Consider the following 14,785-nt stretch of genomic DNA (forward strand, 5'->3'; position numbering starts at 1 on the left):
TACATGCTTTCTGCAGTATGCCTAAGATTTCAATTTGTACTGCACATCAAACCCTTTCCTACTATAAATACTACCATACTTATGATAAGTTTTTCCAAACCTTTTATAAGGCACCTTCTCAAATACTTTCTGAAAATCCAGATACACCAAATAAACACTTATCATCATCTACATAAGCAGTAACCTTTTCAAAGAAGGTCAAAATACTTATAAGTCTAGATTGTTTCTTTAGTGAAACCATGTTGACTATCCAGTAAAATTCTAAACTTTGTTGTATGATTTGGTAAATCATTTCTTGTCAGATTTTACAAAACGTTTCTCACAACTGATGTAAGACTAATAGGACTACGATAACTGGAACAATTTTTATTACCTCTCTTAAAAAGATTAATAACATTAGACCAACTTTCTATCTTCTTTATAGCACCAGCTTAATAATATTTAATTCCAACTTGGAATTGTGAAAAATTTAAATGTATAATAGCAAAATGTGTATTTGTCTGTTGCAGTCTGTACATTTTGGATGATTAATAGTAGAAAAAAACATTAAATATTAAAAAAATAAATTCTAGAGTACATAACAGGAAAATTACTTGTTTTTTGTAATTCTGGTTGTTTTTATATTGATACTAACATCAATCAGTCAGTCTTCATATGTGTTGAACAATGGATATGTGAACACTTATTATGGATAAAAATGTTTCTCTTTGCAAGGGTTAGTTTTTTGTTGTTTTTTTTTTGGTATTGTGTTGAATTTTGCAAAAAACTGCATGAAGAATAGTTGTGCTAGCCATTCCTAATTTAACAGTAAAAGAACAGAAGGAAGGCAACTCGTCATCACAACCCACTGCAGCTTTTGGGCTACTTTTTAACATCAAATAGTGGGATTGACCTGACCATCATATTATAATGCTCCCACAGCTGAAAGAGCAAACATGTTGGGTATGATGGGGATTAGAAACCCAAAACCATGAGATTGCAAGACCAGCACCCTATCCATCTGGCCCTGCCAGGCCTTTGTAAGGGAATTTCATGAATAAAACAAGATTTGAAACAAATATTTTGAACATATAAGCATGAAAGACAAACTGCACAAGAGGGATGAATTAGAGGTTTTTATTTGTTGTTCAATTTTTTGTTTGTTTTTTGCTTGCTTTTTTAATGTTGGTATTACATGTATGCATCATTTTTTTGCTGTATTGAATACATTGAATACCTCCCCTTTGATATTTATAGAAATGAAAATTGTCAAAAAAATACTTCTATAGCAGTCTGTTCTTGCAATCAGTTAAACAACAAAGAACAGTGAAATCCAGTGGGAAAAAATTTCAGCAGCTACTTAGTTAAGAAGAGTGCTTTAATGTACTGAATGTACTAATTGCATTGAAAACCAAATACTTTTGCCAACATTGTACTTTATTCAGTCTCCTTTGCTTAAAAAAACGAATGAAATGCAATTTTTGTAATTGAAATAACACATGGATTTGAGTTCACTACACATTTTGAATATATTTATTATTATTTTTTAGTTAAATTGTTTCAAAGAGCATATGTTAGTTTATAAAATGAAAACTTTAACTTGCATTATATATATATTTTAGAATCTAATGCTAAAAATAAATATCATTTTAATGCCAGATTGAAAACACAGAAGTTAGTTAACACCTTTTGCTCCAAATTTTCAACATCAGGTGAAAGGTTAAAAGACATATTGGTATAATATATTATTCTTGGCTTCATGTGGAATGTAAATTTGTTCTTTCTGTTGAAGCTGGTGCAATTTTCATTCAGTAATTATTGTATATCTGAAAGAGTGGAACTTCAAACATTTTTTTGTCAATATTTACAAATAGTGAAACAACTATGTAATTAACTAGCATCTTATGTTATAAAACATTTGTACACCTTGAAATTGTGTGTATTGATAAGTATTTACCTTATGTTAAGTTTCTTGCTAAGATGAAATTCTTAAAGTAATTTATAAGTTTTTCATTAAATGCTGTGTAATGGAATGAAGATAGTGTAATTTTACTTTCTGTGGAGTTATTTTTACTCTTGTGAATCTTTTGGATACTTAATTTTCTTGCATGTTATCCACTTGTTGGAAGATGAATTGATTTCCACTACATAATACGTAGAGGGAGATCAAAAATATAATTTGAAATAGAAGTGTTGGTAGCTCTTGACTTTTAACCAACCAAGGGTGTTTCCATGAAGTGGCAGACTGCTTCGGAATTGGTAGAGAAATATACACACAGAATGTTTAATTTTTATAAAGAAGTTTCTCAACTTTCCAAAATATTCACTGTTTTTCCTTCAGGATATTCTTTTCATCCTAAAGCATCATTAGTAATGGAATAAAAATCCCACTTAAACACATTCTCTGTTTTTCCTGTATATGCAAATTATGTTCCTCCATATCATCTCACAGAGGACCCCGTTGACACTGAAACCTCCAAAACTTCCATCATACACTGGTTACCTTTTCCTCACAGCGTTTATTTCTTATGTATGGCCATTTAAGCTCATCTGAATATGTAATAGTTTTTTTGTTCTTTCTGGACCATATAAACGACACAGAAATTTCAGACTTATACAAAACTGTGACAATAAAGATAGAATTTACACAGAAGATTGAATGACATAAGAGTCTAAGAGAGGAGTTAAACATGGTTTTCAAATGTTCAAGAACAATAATTGTATTTGCATACATTTTACTATAGCACATTTGCCAAGCATAAATGAATAAATGTGTATTAATGACAAAAATATGAGGTTTAACTTTGACAATTTATACTGTAAAATAACATAAAATTGTGAAAAGTAAAATTTACTGAAAGGTAACCTTAAAAATTTTCCATTCTGCTCATTTAGTGAAAAATAAAAATTAGAGTAGGTAATCACCTTGTTCCTTTAATATCATAACTCTGGGCTCTTTCTACATTTACTAAAAACTAAATGAAATTTCTTGGAAGCAAATAATAAAGCTGAAAAACAATGCTTTTTGGCTTCAGAGTTTTGGATATTTATAAGTATTAATTCAGATACTTCCTTTAGTGGTGAAGTCAGCATCTACATTTGTTAATAGATAATTATTATATCTGAGGAATAAAGTTAATTTATTTTTATCAGTGGTACCTATTTTTGTAGCACTTATTAGTAGAATATTTCTTTTGAAAGTCAAAGCTTTCTTGATTTTTCATTTTGTTACAATATCTTACTTTCATAAATAGCTTTTCTCCACTTATATTGTCCTACATATGCACACACTTTTCTTCTTCTCTTGCCTTCATACTCCCACCTACCTTCATGTTTATTTATGTAAGACTGCAAGCTATCATGCAAATAATCATGCATCAAGTATCCACCAATGGAAGTGCAACACAACTGCTATCAACACTACCACCCTCTTTTTCCCTGCAGTTCATAATCACTTCTTTGTTGACAGTCTAACTGTAATGACATATTTTAAAATTTTTGCTGTTTGAAAAGGAAAAAAAGTTGGAGAACATTTTTTTTTATGTTAACTCCACTGGTGATGCACTTGCAATTTCACATGGTACCTATAACAGCTACAGTTGATTTTCCAGCCATTTTAATGGTATCTGAGCAGGTTTTATCTGCTCAGGAAGTAAAGGCTGTGGTTTATAGGGAGTTAGCTCCTTTTATGCAGTTTTCTGAGTCACCTGATGATTGTCCTCATGTATCATGTGAGGGTTTGCTTGAACATAACTATGAGGATTTGGACAGTCTGTTTCCCCCCTCTTGCCCATGCATCAAAGTTATTTATCATTTTGGGGGGATTTGCCTAGTCCTCCTTCCAATTTCTAGATGTAATCAATGAGGTATGTTATGTGTTATCCTTAGCTCTCATTTCTTATTATTTTACTTCTGCCCTTCTCAGTGATGAACCCTTGCATAAGTATTTAGTTTTCCTCCCTCTCCAGATATTGGCACTTCAGTGAATTATTTTGGGGACCAGTTACATTCAGTTGACATTATGCCTTGACCCCCACATACTCTGGACTTCTGGTTTTCTCTTTTTAGAGTTGCAGTATTTGAAGTATCCTGTTCCTTTGTGAGGATATGATCCCAATACTTCAGTTTCCTTTTTCCAGCCACAGTTTTCCTATGTTCATCTCACCTAGGCCACCCTCTTGTGTTCCTTGTCTTTCTTACACCTGTTTTCTGAGGCTATTCATTACTGCCCCTAAAGAGGTCTTTTGTAGAGACTCAGAATCTCCTGTTTTCCACCTTATCACACCTCTCCTTTTCTACCCTTGCTTTGCAAATATGGATGATCTGTTGTTTGGGATCTTTAAGGTCAGGATGCTCTTTTGGCTCAGTCTCATTTGCTTCTCTTCTGCTTGCATAATTTGAATATGCCCTCCTGAACCTTTGGAGTATAAGGTTGTGTGAGCCCAGTTGCTTACCTCCCTTACCTTCTTGGCTGCCTCTTTATCCCAAACCCCATCTGTACATTTTTCTGTTTCTTGCCCTCCACCTTTCTCTCCCTTGCCACCTCTAGCTTCTCATATTCCTGAGGTTTGTTATTAGTTCTTGATGCACCATCTTCAAGGCTACCAGTAGTATCAACAACTATGTTGTGAGTTCAAGTCCTGTGAGATCTGAGATTCTCAGATTTGTCCACATTTGGAATGAATTTGCCATAGATCTTTGGATTTTGAAGGTGGTTACAAAATGGTATCCTTTTTGATTTTCATTCTCCATTGTCCAAGAAAATGAATTTTAGCATCAAATATTAGTTTACAAAAACTAAGAACATGTCAAAATTATAGTACTTATATGAACCAAGCTAAATTATAGAATATTTGTTACAGTACTGTAATTTTTGTTTGTTCTTATATCCTTCAATATTGTGATTTACACAGCATGACATTAAAGGGCAATACAAAACTTTTTGGTCTACCTAGATCATCCTATCCATAAAAGTAAACTTCTAAAGCCAACTCTTATCATTTAAATATTCATCAAGGTTTCCCTTAAACTTCCTTAAATTAATTGTATCTACCACATCTGAGAGTAGCTCATTCCATAGGTGAGCCAGCCCAAATTTTTGTACTTAAATATTACTAAAACATTACATGTTCAAATGTGGTTATGCCATGAAATTTAAATTGTAAAAACACCAATTTCACAATACACATAGTGAAGTAAAAAAATTAGTCCAAGCAGAACAGTTAAGAAAGACAACTTCATTAGTTTTGTTGTAGCTTTAACACTTATTTGGACAAATGTAATTAATAACCAGTTTCATACATCATAAATCTTTCCTGTTTTTTCTGGAGTAAAATTTATTAATGTGCTTTTATATTATTTATTTTAAAGTTGAGTCAGGCTGTCTTTATCCACATTTGCAGTAAACTGTTAAGTTATTTGTCATAATTGTCATATCCCTCATAGAAGTTAACATATTTAATTTTTTAGTATCAACACTCCTTTGGCCCACTGAGCCAACGGTGAAGCTGCAGCAGAAGTCAGAAAGCACAAAAGTTGGGTTAGGAATAGGGTGTAACAATGCTGAGTGTCAGTTTTGAATTCTGGATTGTGTCCCTTTGCTATCACTTTTTTATACCAGAAGTAAGACAATATGACACACTTCAGACAAACAGAAATACTCCAACAGCAACAGAAGAAGCTAGCAAACTCAAAAATAAAATTGAAAAACTAAGAATTAAAGTAAACTTTATTACAAAGCTGATGTCAGAATAAATATGAAACTAAAAAGAACTTAACAGATCAGTGAAGCGGGATTACTCTTTAGTGAATCCATGTTGGCATTCATTTATGATATCATATTCTATTAAATCATTTGCAAAGACCCATTTCTTTCCCCTCTCCAAAAAAAAAAGAAAGTGGAGTTCTTGTTTCTTGTTTTTCCATATTATTTTAACTGCCTCATTAAATTAGAAACATCCACCTTCAAACCAGTCCCTACTTGCTTATTTTATAGATTAGGAAACCAGGAGTGGGGAATGTCAAATGCACAGTCAGTCAACACCTACATAAATTTGTCTAAACTTGTTTCATTATTCAGGAAAATTAACTGAGTGCCTGCCTTCTAAAAAATTGAGTTTGTAAACAATTGGTCAGTAAGTTCTCCTAGTAGAAACTGGCTTGCACAAGTATTTCTTGAAATTACCAGTTTGTATGTTAACTGGTATGTAATTTTTATCATATTGAATCATGAGTCTACAAATCATTCTAGTAGTAAATAGCCTAAAATATGAAAGAGTGCACATAGATCTTTCAGATTTCCATGAGCTGCCTAGGTCCCCTAGACCTAAAGGGCTAGAACCCACTACAAACCAAAAGTTTTATTTGCTGTTATTCCTGTTTATCAGATGCTCTACAGTCTTTTCCACTGCAAAAGTAAAACAGGAGTAGTGTTTCAAGGATAACTTTTTTGCTCTCTCTTAATAAACAATTAGAATAATATTAGCAACACCCTAGTCCTCAGGCACATATGACCATTGTTTTTTGACTTATCAAAACTAAAAATGTGATGCTTGTATATCCAATATTTGACCTTCTTTAAAACCTTTGGAAAAACAGTCTCTGGCAGTGATGTTTTCCCTACTTTTAACTTGTAGCAAATTAGTAATATTTACATGATTTAGATTTGTTCCTGTATTTTCTGTAAAATGCTAAAAGTCAGAAGTGTTACAGATATGTTCTCTTCTGAAAAAAGAAACAAAGATAACTCTTAAAGGCTCAACCATTCAACAGAAACCTTACCATTAGAATCCTGATGAGGGCCCCTTTCTTGTTTTCATGTTGTGCTTACTTTTAATATATTTAAAAATAAAATTTGCTATTCATGGTGATGAGAAAACCCACTTCTGTAGAAAATTATATATTTAAAAACGACTGGTATGGGTAAAGAAATCACTAGTAGAGGAGCAAACAATGTTTCGACCTGACAATGACCAAAGAAGGTTGAAACGTTGTTTGCTCCTCTACTAGTGCTTTCTCTATCCATACTAGCCGTTTCTAAATATATAAAATTTGCTATTTGTTTTAACATTGTCAGCCAGCTCTTTATCATAAATCATTTTTGATTTATTAATCAATTTCATAACATTCCTATATTTTGGTAAATGTTTCATTCAGTCTGTCAGATCCAAAATCTTAAATTTATGCTGTTTTTCTTTGATTTAATCCTTTATGTTCTAGAAAGGCAGTTAAGTTTCTTTTTCACTATATCTGTTTCTTTTTAAGAATATGTATATCTTTAAGTAAAAATAGGGGTGTTTTAAACTTTTCTAATTTTATCACATTGAATTTTAACTCATTTTATTATTATTTGATGATAAATCTTGTCTTGTGATCTCCACTTTCACTTTTCTTGTTTCTAATTTTGTTCCACATCTTTTTTGGTGTAATATACTTTTTATCCAAAATTTCTTTAAGTATTTGAAATGTAGATTTGCTTATTGTTTATAGTTGTATGCTATTCTTTCTGTACTCCATATGTAATTGCTTTATGATTTTCAAAGGATGCTTATTAAACATTATCACATTTTTCAGTATCCTAATTTTAACAACAAAGTGCATTATATGAAGCAAGTATTTTAAGATATGTGCCTCTATTTCTGAAATTTTATTAACAAACTGTTGAATGTAGTAGATGGTTAACCTATGAATATTGTTATTAAAGTATTAAAAACATTTAGTTATGATACCTTAAGGTACTTTGCATCTAAAATTAAATCATTGCAAATTTTTTTGTGTAAGTTAGTGAGAACTAGCAATTTTTGTTTCTTCTTTTTTTATCATAACTATACATTTTTAATTCATTTGTAGGTTGTAAGCCATCAAGAATATGCCAGCAAACTGGAGACTCTTGGTATAAATGTTAAAGCTAAGAACTTTCTGGTATTTCAAGGTGCTGTTGAGTCTATTGCCATGAAGAATCCTAAGGAGCGAACAGGCTTATTTGAGGAAATTTCTCGGTTAGCATTATTTTTACATTAAATTCTTTCTTATTGTTTGAATATAAGTTCTTTTCTTATGCTTAAACATTGGAGTCATTTTAGGAAATGTACTAGATATATGTGTGTGATCAAGGTTTGTAATAATGTAATATTGCCTTGACATTTATTTCCATTTCTTTGACCAGTAATTCATTTGCTACAGTAAATTATTTCAGCTCAAGCGAACACAAGGAGGAATATGAACAACTAAGAGCTGAAATGATGAAAGCAGAAGAAGACACGCAGTTCACATACCAGAAGAAGAAAGGCATTGCTGCAGAGAAAAAAGAAGCTCGACTTGAAAAGGAGGAAGCAGAAAAATATCAACGTCTCAAAGAAGAGTTGGTTAGTAAAATAGCTATGAAGCTTGCTAAAGAAGGGTTTGTAAAGAAGTACAAGTTTGTACAATAACTATAGAATTTGGTAGGAATCACTAGTTAATACAATATCTTCATGAAGTTTGTAAGAAATCACTAACTAGTTAGTAAAACAACTTTGAAGATTGTTCAAGAAGACTTGGTTTCAACAATAACTTTTTGTAATTTATATGAAAAAGTTTTAGTTAGTACAATCAGTTCTTTTTCTCATTGATTGATTATTTTTCTTGAATGGAGTCTCAACCATCTCCAATTTCTGTTCCCCATCCTAATCTTTCCCAACTCTTACCTCTTCCTTCCACTGTGGGTGTTACTTTATTCCAGTCTGTTCATTATAGTAAGATTTTACCAGGGATATAGGGTTCCTTCAGGTTTTATCAGAGGGATTTCTCATCCATTTTCTTTCTCCTTATCATTGTCTCAGATACATATTTTCTTTCTGTTGCCTCACGATCCTAACAAATGTCAGCATCTATAAGAACTAGTACAAGATCTTTGTCATTGAACCTGTAGTTCACTTTCTCCAGGGTTTTATTTCAGGCTGTTTGTTTTCCCCAAGAAAACCATACACTGGTGGCCTGTGATAGCTCTGCCATGCCTCAATGGCTTCTTGGTGCTACTTTGTTTTGCCATGGAGTCATTTCTTACTCTCAGGTGGGCTTTTTCTCTGAGCTTATGGATGACCAAGGTTGACATCTCAAATGCATATCTCTACATTTACACATCAAGAAGTCAAGATACTACCTTCAGTTTGTTCTTCATGGGGTAGTTTATCAGATTTGTGATCTTTCTTTTAGGCTTGCAACAATGCCATATGACTTTTGTTAGATGGTCAATGTTTTTACTGGACTTATGCATGCTCAGAGGTTGCATTTTCACTGTTATATGGAAGACTGGTTTCTGGGGGCTCATACCAAACTAAAGTCTGCTCCTTTCGAAGGTGGGTCCAGTAGGTTGTTTAATTAAGTTGGAGAAATCCTTCCTTCTTCCTACCCAACACTTTATTCATTTGGTTATGTTATTGAAAACTTATTTCATTTGGGCACAACCTTTTCTTTTACATTGTTCAATAGAGTTGGCATTCATCAATTCCTTTACTGCTTTTGAGGTCATTTTTTTTAGGGATGTTTTTCTTTTATAGTGGCACTAATCCCCATGGGTCACGCTCATATGAAATCTCTTCAACAGACTCTTCATGATCAGTGGAATCTTACCTTTGACATTCCTATTACATTTCTCTCTTCTCCTGTAGATGATTTGCATTGGTGGTTGGATTGGCTCACACTTTGGCTGGGGTTCTACTTTCTCCACTTCATCCAGATTTACACCTTTTTACAGACACTTCACAACTAGGGAAGGTGGGTTGAGCAACAAGTTGCTTTGGGTCAATGGTCTATGGTAGAATAGTCTCATCATATCAGTATCCTAGAGCTGTTTGCTGTCTATCAGGCTTTGGATCATTTTCTTCCTCTTGCATTCAGTTATCTGGTTATGATCCAGATCCAATCTGATCCACTGTTATCTCCTTCTAGCATTCAATCCAATCTATGGTAGTCTCAGTCCAAGATAGTTCATGCCACTTCTACCCTTCATCTTCATGCCTGATTTTCATCCACTTCTTGACAGGGAAAACCAGTTTATCCTGACAAATATCTTCATTATAGGCATGTTCGATTTCACCTTCTTCCATGGAGATTTGTCAACATAGGTGGAACATTTTTTGCTATTAGTCTTTTGGCTGGTTGTTTGCTCTTGCTCATCCCACACTTTTAATTTTTCACATTACTGTACAATTTTTACATCTCATACCTTGTTACTCCTGTTACATTCCTTCCAAATTAGTCACCCTCCATGGTTTGCAGCCCTTTCAGATTGGGATGTCAATATGATGCTTCACTGCCGTAGTTTACCTTCAAATGTACCATTGGCTTGTTATTTCATTTGTTCATTTATCATCCCTTAAAGTGCATTTCCTCCTCCTTTTGGCCTGTCAGATTTGTCTGCTATTGAAATTTCAGGTACTCTGTATCATTCCCCTTATCTTCTCCTTTACCTGGATCAGTCTAACTTTCCTAAGACTTCAACTGCTCTCGAAGCTAATTGCTCCTTCTCAATGATTTCCTGTCCATCCATTTCCTACCTCTGTTCCCAGTCTAATTTCAAATAGACTTCCACTCTTGTTAGTGCTATTCATCCATAATTTCTCTCCTTCCAACCTTACCAGTTGGGTTAGGCTTATAATGTGATTGGTTTATTCGTCCTTGTCTCTTTTTTCCCATCACTTATTCCAGATGTTTTCCCATCAGATTAGACACCTTACCTTTTCCCTGGCTTCTCATCTGAATTGTTCGTTGTAGAAAATTCTCCAAATGGGCATGTGGAACACCCCACATGCCTTCATCTCTATCTCACTGTGTTGATGTTTCTTTCTCATTGGATTATCATCTTCTGATTCCTGCCATTATTCAGATTTTGGTGTGACTATAACTGGGTAAGTTTTTGTTATTTCTTTATCTTTTTCAGGGGCCTGTCCCATGTTTTGATCTGGATCCCAATGAGTGATATCTGACCAGGTATACTTCATTCACTTAGATTTGTACACAAACTTGCACTATAAGTCCATGTTGATTCCTTTTTTATATTTCAATAGCAACTAAATGAACAATATTCTGTACTTTTCTATATACTAGAGGTGAGGTGTTTCATAGGATCACTTTAAGATTATTCCTCATAATATATTTGCTTCATAAATATGCCTGTTCCATGCTGTACTCACCTATGTACTTCATAGATAAAGCAAAGCAAAAGGGAATAGCTTCCCATCCCTGCCATTCCAGAGACTGAATAAGTTGAATTTGGTCTTTTTCTTAATAGAGAGTTTCATGGTCACCTACTGCATTGTTTCCAGTGTGTAAATTCCTCCAGACTCGCCACCATGTTTTTCCTCCCATTTATTCCAGTGGGAGTCCTTATTACATTCCAGTTCCAAGATGCTGGGGTAGTGGATCATGAAAGTATGCAATATAATGCCTCCAATCATCTGAAAGTAGGACAGTGGTGTTGTGCCAGTGTAGAGGTGTAGAAATGATTGGGATTCCTATCCTACCCCCCACTTGGATGTCAGTTTTCACCAATTTAATTTTAGATTTAGAGCTGAGCCTATCAACATCATATCCATTGGTTTGGAACCTTCATCCTATCCCCTCTTGGATGCTGATTTTCAACAGTTGAGTTTTGGATTTAGATCTAAACCAATCAACATGATGTACTCACACCTGTAGAATGTCAGCATAAATGCAGTTCACCCCTTCGATTAGAATTCTTCATCCTACCCCCGTACGGATGTCAATTACCCAGCAGTTGAATTTTAGACTTAGAACTGAATCAATCAATTCAAGTCTTCTCATGTGTTCAGAGTGGCTCTACTCTCTTACTAAATTTGTCTCAAATCTGAATTGTAGGTCACAGTAAGTAGAGTTGGTCATTGCTTTGCGTCTTCCTCTTGCACTATCCTCCAATGCCTTTATGCCATTTATGTTACAGCATTTGAGGTGGCTATGATTTTTTTTAATTTGAGAGGGATGAATGTGTATTTCATTCTGCTCACATGTGACCTCTCAATTGATTGGTGGTGAGAATTCTCACTCCAATTGGCTGAACTTTAGATAAAGATAGTATGGTCTTTTGTATTAACCCCATTTGGAAGTCAGTCCACAGCAGCTGAGTTTTGGATTGTTGTTGACTTACCAATGGTATGATCCTTGTCCTACCCTACCTGGATCTCAGTTCCTGGTTGTCAAGTTTTGAATGCAGGTAACTTGTCGTGTAAAATCTGTTGCACCTTAGTCACTCTACACCTTTGAGCATATCCCTTCTTTTACCCATAATGGGATGTTCTCCTCACCTTTTCCTTGTCTGGGCAAAGAATATACCTGGTACAGAAGTGATGAAGTCTTCCATATTTCATCCTCTTCTTTGATGGTTCTGTCTTGATGGTGTCCTTTTGATGGTTTTGAAGGATCCTTCTCCTTCCTCCCTTGTGCTGGTCTCTCTACCTCTTCAGTGTGTTATTTTTGTTATGCATGTGATTGGAAGTAAGATACTTTGTTATAATTTTTCTACACTGAAAATATTTTTACAAGTACTTAGTTCTTCTTACACTTTTTCTCTCCTTACTATCTTCTGGTTCCTGGTATTCTCCCTGACCTTGAACTGATAGTTAAGTAGGATAGCATTGTGGGAGTCACATGTGTTGTGTATGTGTGTGAGAGAGTGAGTTATGTCTATTGATTGAGGTTTGTTACATGATAATTTGCATGCATTAATCAGTTAAACCACATGAACTAAGAGGTACATAGGATTGAAAGGCTTGCACTATGCAAAATAATTTCAAGTGGAAAGCAGCACTGAACAAGAATGTCTATGTATGTGAGTGGAAGTAAGTACATGTCAGAAATATATTTTCAGTGTAGGAAAATTATAACTTGTGGGAAATAGTAACAAGAATATGATGTTCCATTGTTATATATAGCTTCAAAAGAAAATCCAGTGGCAGCTTTTCAAACTCTACCACAATGAACGAGACATTGAACAGTTAGCTGAGGATCTGGCTCAAAAGAATAAGGAGTTGGAACGAGTCAGTAGAAAGAGGGAAAAAATTGAGGAAGAGATTAAAGACAAGAAGAAAGAAAATGGGAAACTTACAAGAGAACTGACTAAAATTGAACAACAAATAAGAGAAGCTGTAAGTAATATTAATCAAGTTTTGTAACACATGGTTGTTGTTGTTTTTTTAAGTTTAATGCAGTATGAAACTAGATTATTATAAAATTAGAATGGAATATTTATTTCCTGTTGTTGTGATTGTTTGAGACAAATGTGCCTGATGACAAGGATCAAATTATGATGAAAGGTGGTGTTAACAAGGATTAACCCATGATAGAAGATGTGTTTGATTAAGCTGTGGAGGGAGACATGGTTAATGAGGATTAAACTATGATGAAAGATGGATTGATAAGGATGTAAGCCTTAAAGATATATGAGATTGACAAGTATAAAACCTTAATTGAAAATAAAGCTTATAGGGATTAAATCATTCTAGAATATTGGGTTTAAATGAATTAAACCTATCACAACCTGTGCATATACATGCATTTAAAATTTATAAATCTTTAAGTAAAAATAATAATTATAACCTAAACAGTTTGTTTTATTCAAAAATACTTTATAACTGATCTTTTGTTATTTTTCAATATTTATTTAGTACAATCCAGAAATGAAAATTTAAAAAATCTTCAAACCCACATTTCTGCACAGCACCACAGAATCTCGCTTGATAACAAAGCACTTATAAGACTTTTTATTATTTTTCTCGCATTCCAGAGATCATGTTTTTAGTTCTTGAAAAACTAATATTCCATAAAAATATAATTGACTAAGTTATATTTCTTCCATGGTTTTCTTTGTGAAGATTTATTATTTAAGGCCTTTTTTCACTTCATATGCTGTAAAATCATAAAAGGGTGAGAATAACAACTAGTGGAGAACAACTTTGAAAGCAGCTGCAAGCAAAATGTAAATACCATTGAGTAGGAAAGTTTATAACCACTTACGTCAATGTAAAGTGATAAAATGGTTGTAGAAGTAAGTTATGGTTTTCTGGGAAAATGATTAGAGTAGCCCCCTGCCATGAAGAACAGCTGAATGTAATATAAAGTTTAAAAGACTTGAGAACAAATCACAGAATTTTTTAGACATTTTTTTCATTCCTGAAAATGTTTTCATGTTAAATTATATCAATTTGCATGTTATGGCAATTTTATTCTATGACAAGATGTAAAGTAAACCATGTTTAAGCTCTGATATGTAGGGCAAGCAACTGTAAAATATTCTTTGACTCGGATCTTTATTTTTGCATATCATTGTTAAGCTTATGATTTATAAACAATGAACATATAATTTATAGAAAACATCACGTTATGTATAATTCAATTTCAACCAAAAATAAAAGTAGCCAAATGTCACATTATTTAAAAAAGTCTTTTACATTTATTACCATAATTGGTGATTACTATAATTGGCAAAGTAAAGTTTCAGAAGAAATATTTTCATTAATATTGAAATTGATTAATTATATAAAATGAAACCTTAAGACCAACAATTTAAAAAACTTATAATTATAAGGTGACTGTTTTTATTTTCCAAAAAGTGTCTCATAACAAGGAATTTCATAACCTCAAAAAAATCATAGAAACCAAAATCAAATTATATTCATTTTTCAAGCCAAGATTAGACATTATTTAGTAAGTTTGTGCTAGGTTTCATGACCTTTGTTAAAGTACTTCCATTGTTAGAAGAGAAAATTCAAGGAATATCAGTGACACGCCCTAATCCAGAAATATTTAAGCCAAG

At 33.2% G+C, this 14,785-nt stretch overlaps 1 protein-coding gene across 13 annotated transcripts in view; it reads left to right on the forward strand.

Moving 5' to 3' along the window:
- Positions 1 to 14,785, forward strand: part of LOC143250539 (structural maintenance of chromosomes protein 1A-like) — a 110,821-nt gene that overhangs the window by 24,649 nt on the left and 71,387 nt on the right. For 11 of the 13 annotated variants that reach the window (XR_013028235.1, XR_013028233.1, XR_013028234.1 and 8 more), the window contains exons 4-6: positions 7,828 to 7,976; positions 8,174 to 8,342; positions 12,906 to 13,118. Coding sequence is in view for 9 of the 13 variants with exons in the window: in XM_076501236.1 (XP_076357351.1) it covers positions 7,828 to 7,976; positions 8,174 to 8,342; positions 12,906 to 13,118 (531 nt within the window). In the remaining 4 variants the exon portion in view is untranslated. Of the gene's footprint in view, positions 1 to 7,827; positions 7,977 to 8,160; positions 8,343 to 12,905; positions 13,119 to 14,785 lie in introns of those variants that run through there. The other 2 variants (XM_076501240.1, XM_076501241.1) reach the window with 2 other exon arrangements.

Source organism: Tachypleus tridentatus, chromosome 5 (genome assembly GCF_004210375.1).
Source record: "Tachypleus tridentatus isolate NWPU-2018 chromosome 5, ASM421037v1, whole genome shotgun sequence".
NCBI classification, from domain to species: Eukaryota; Metazoa; Arthropoda; class Merostomata; order Xiphosura; family Limulidae; genus Tachypleus; species Tachypleus tridentatus.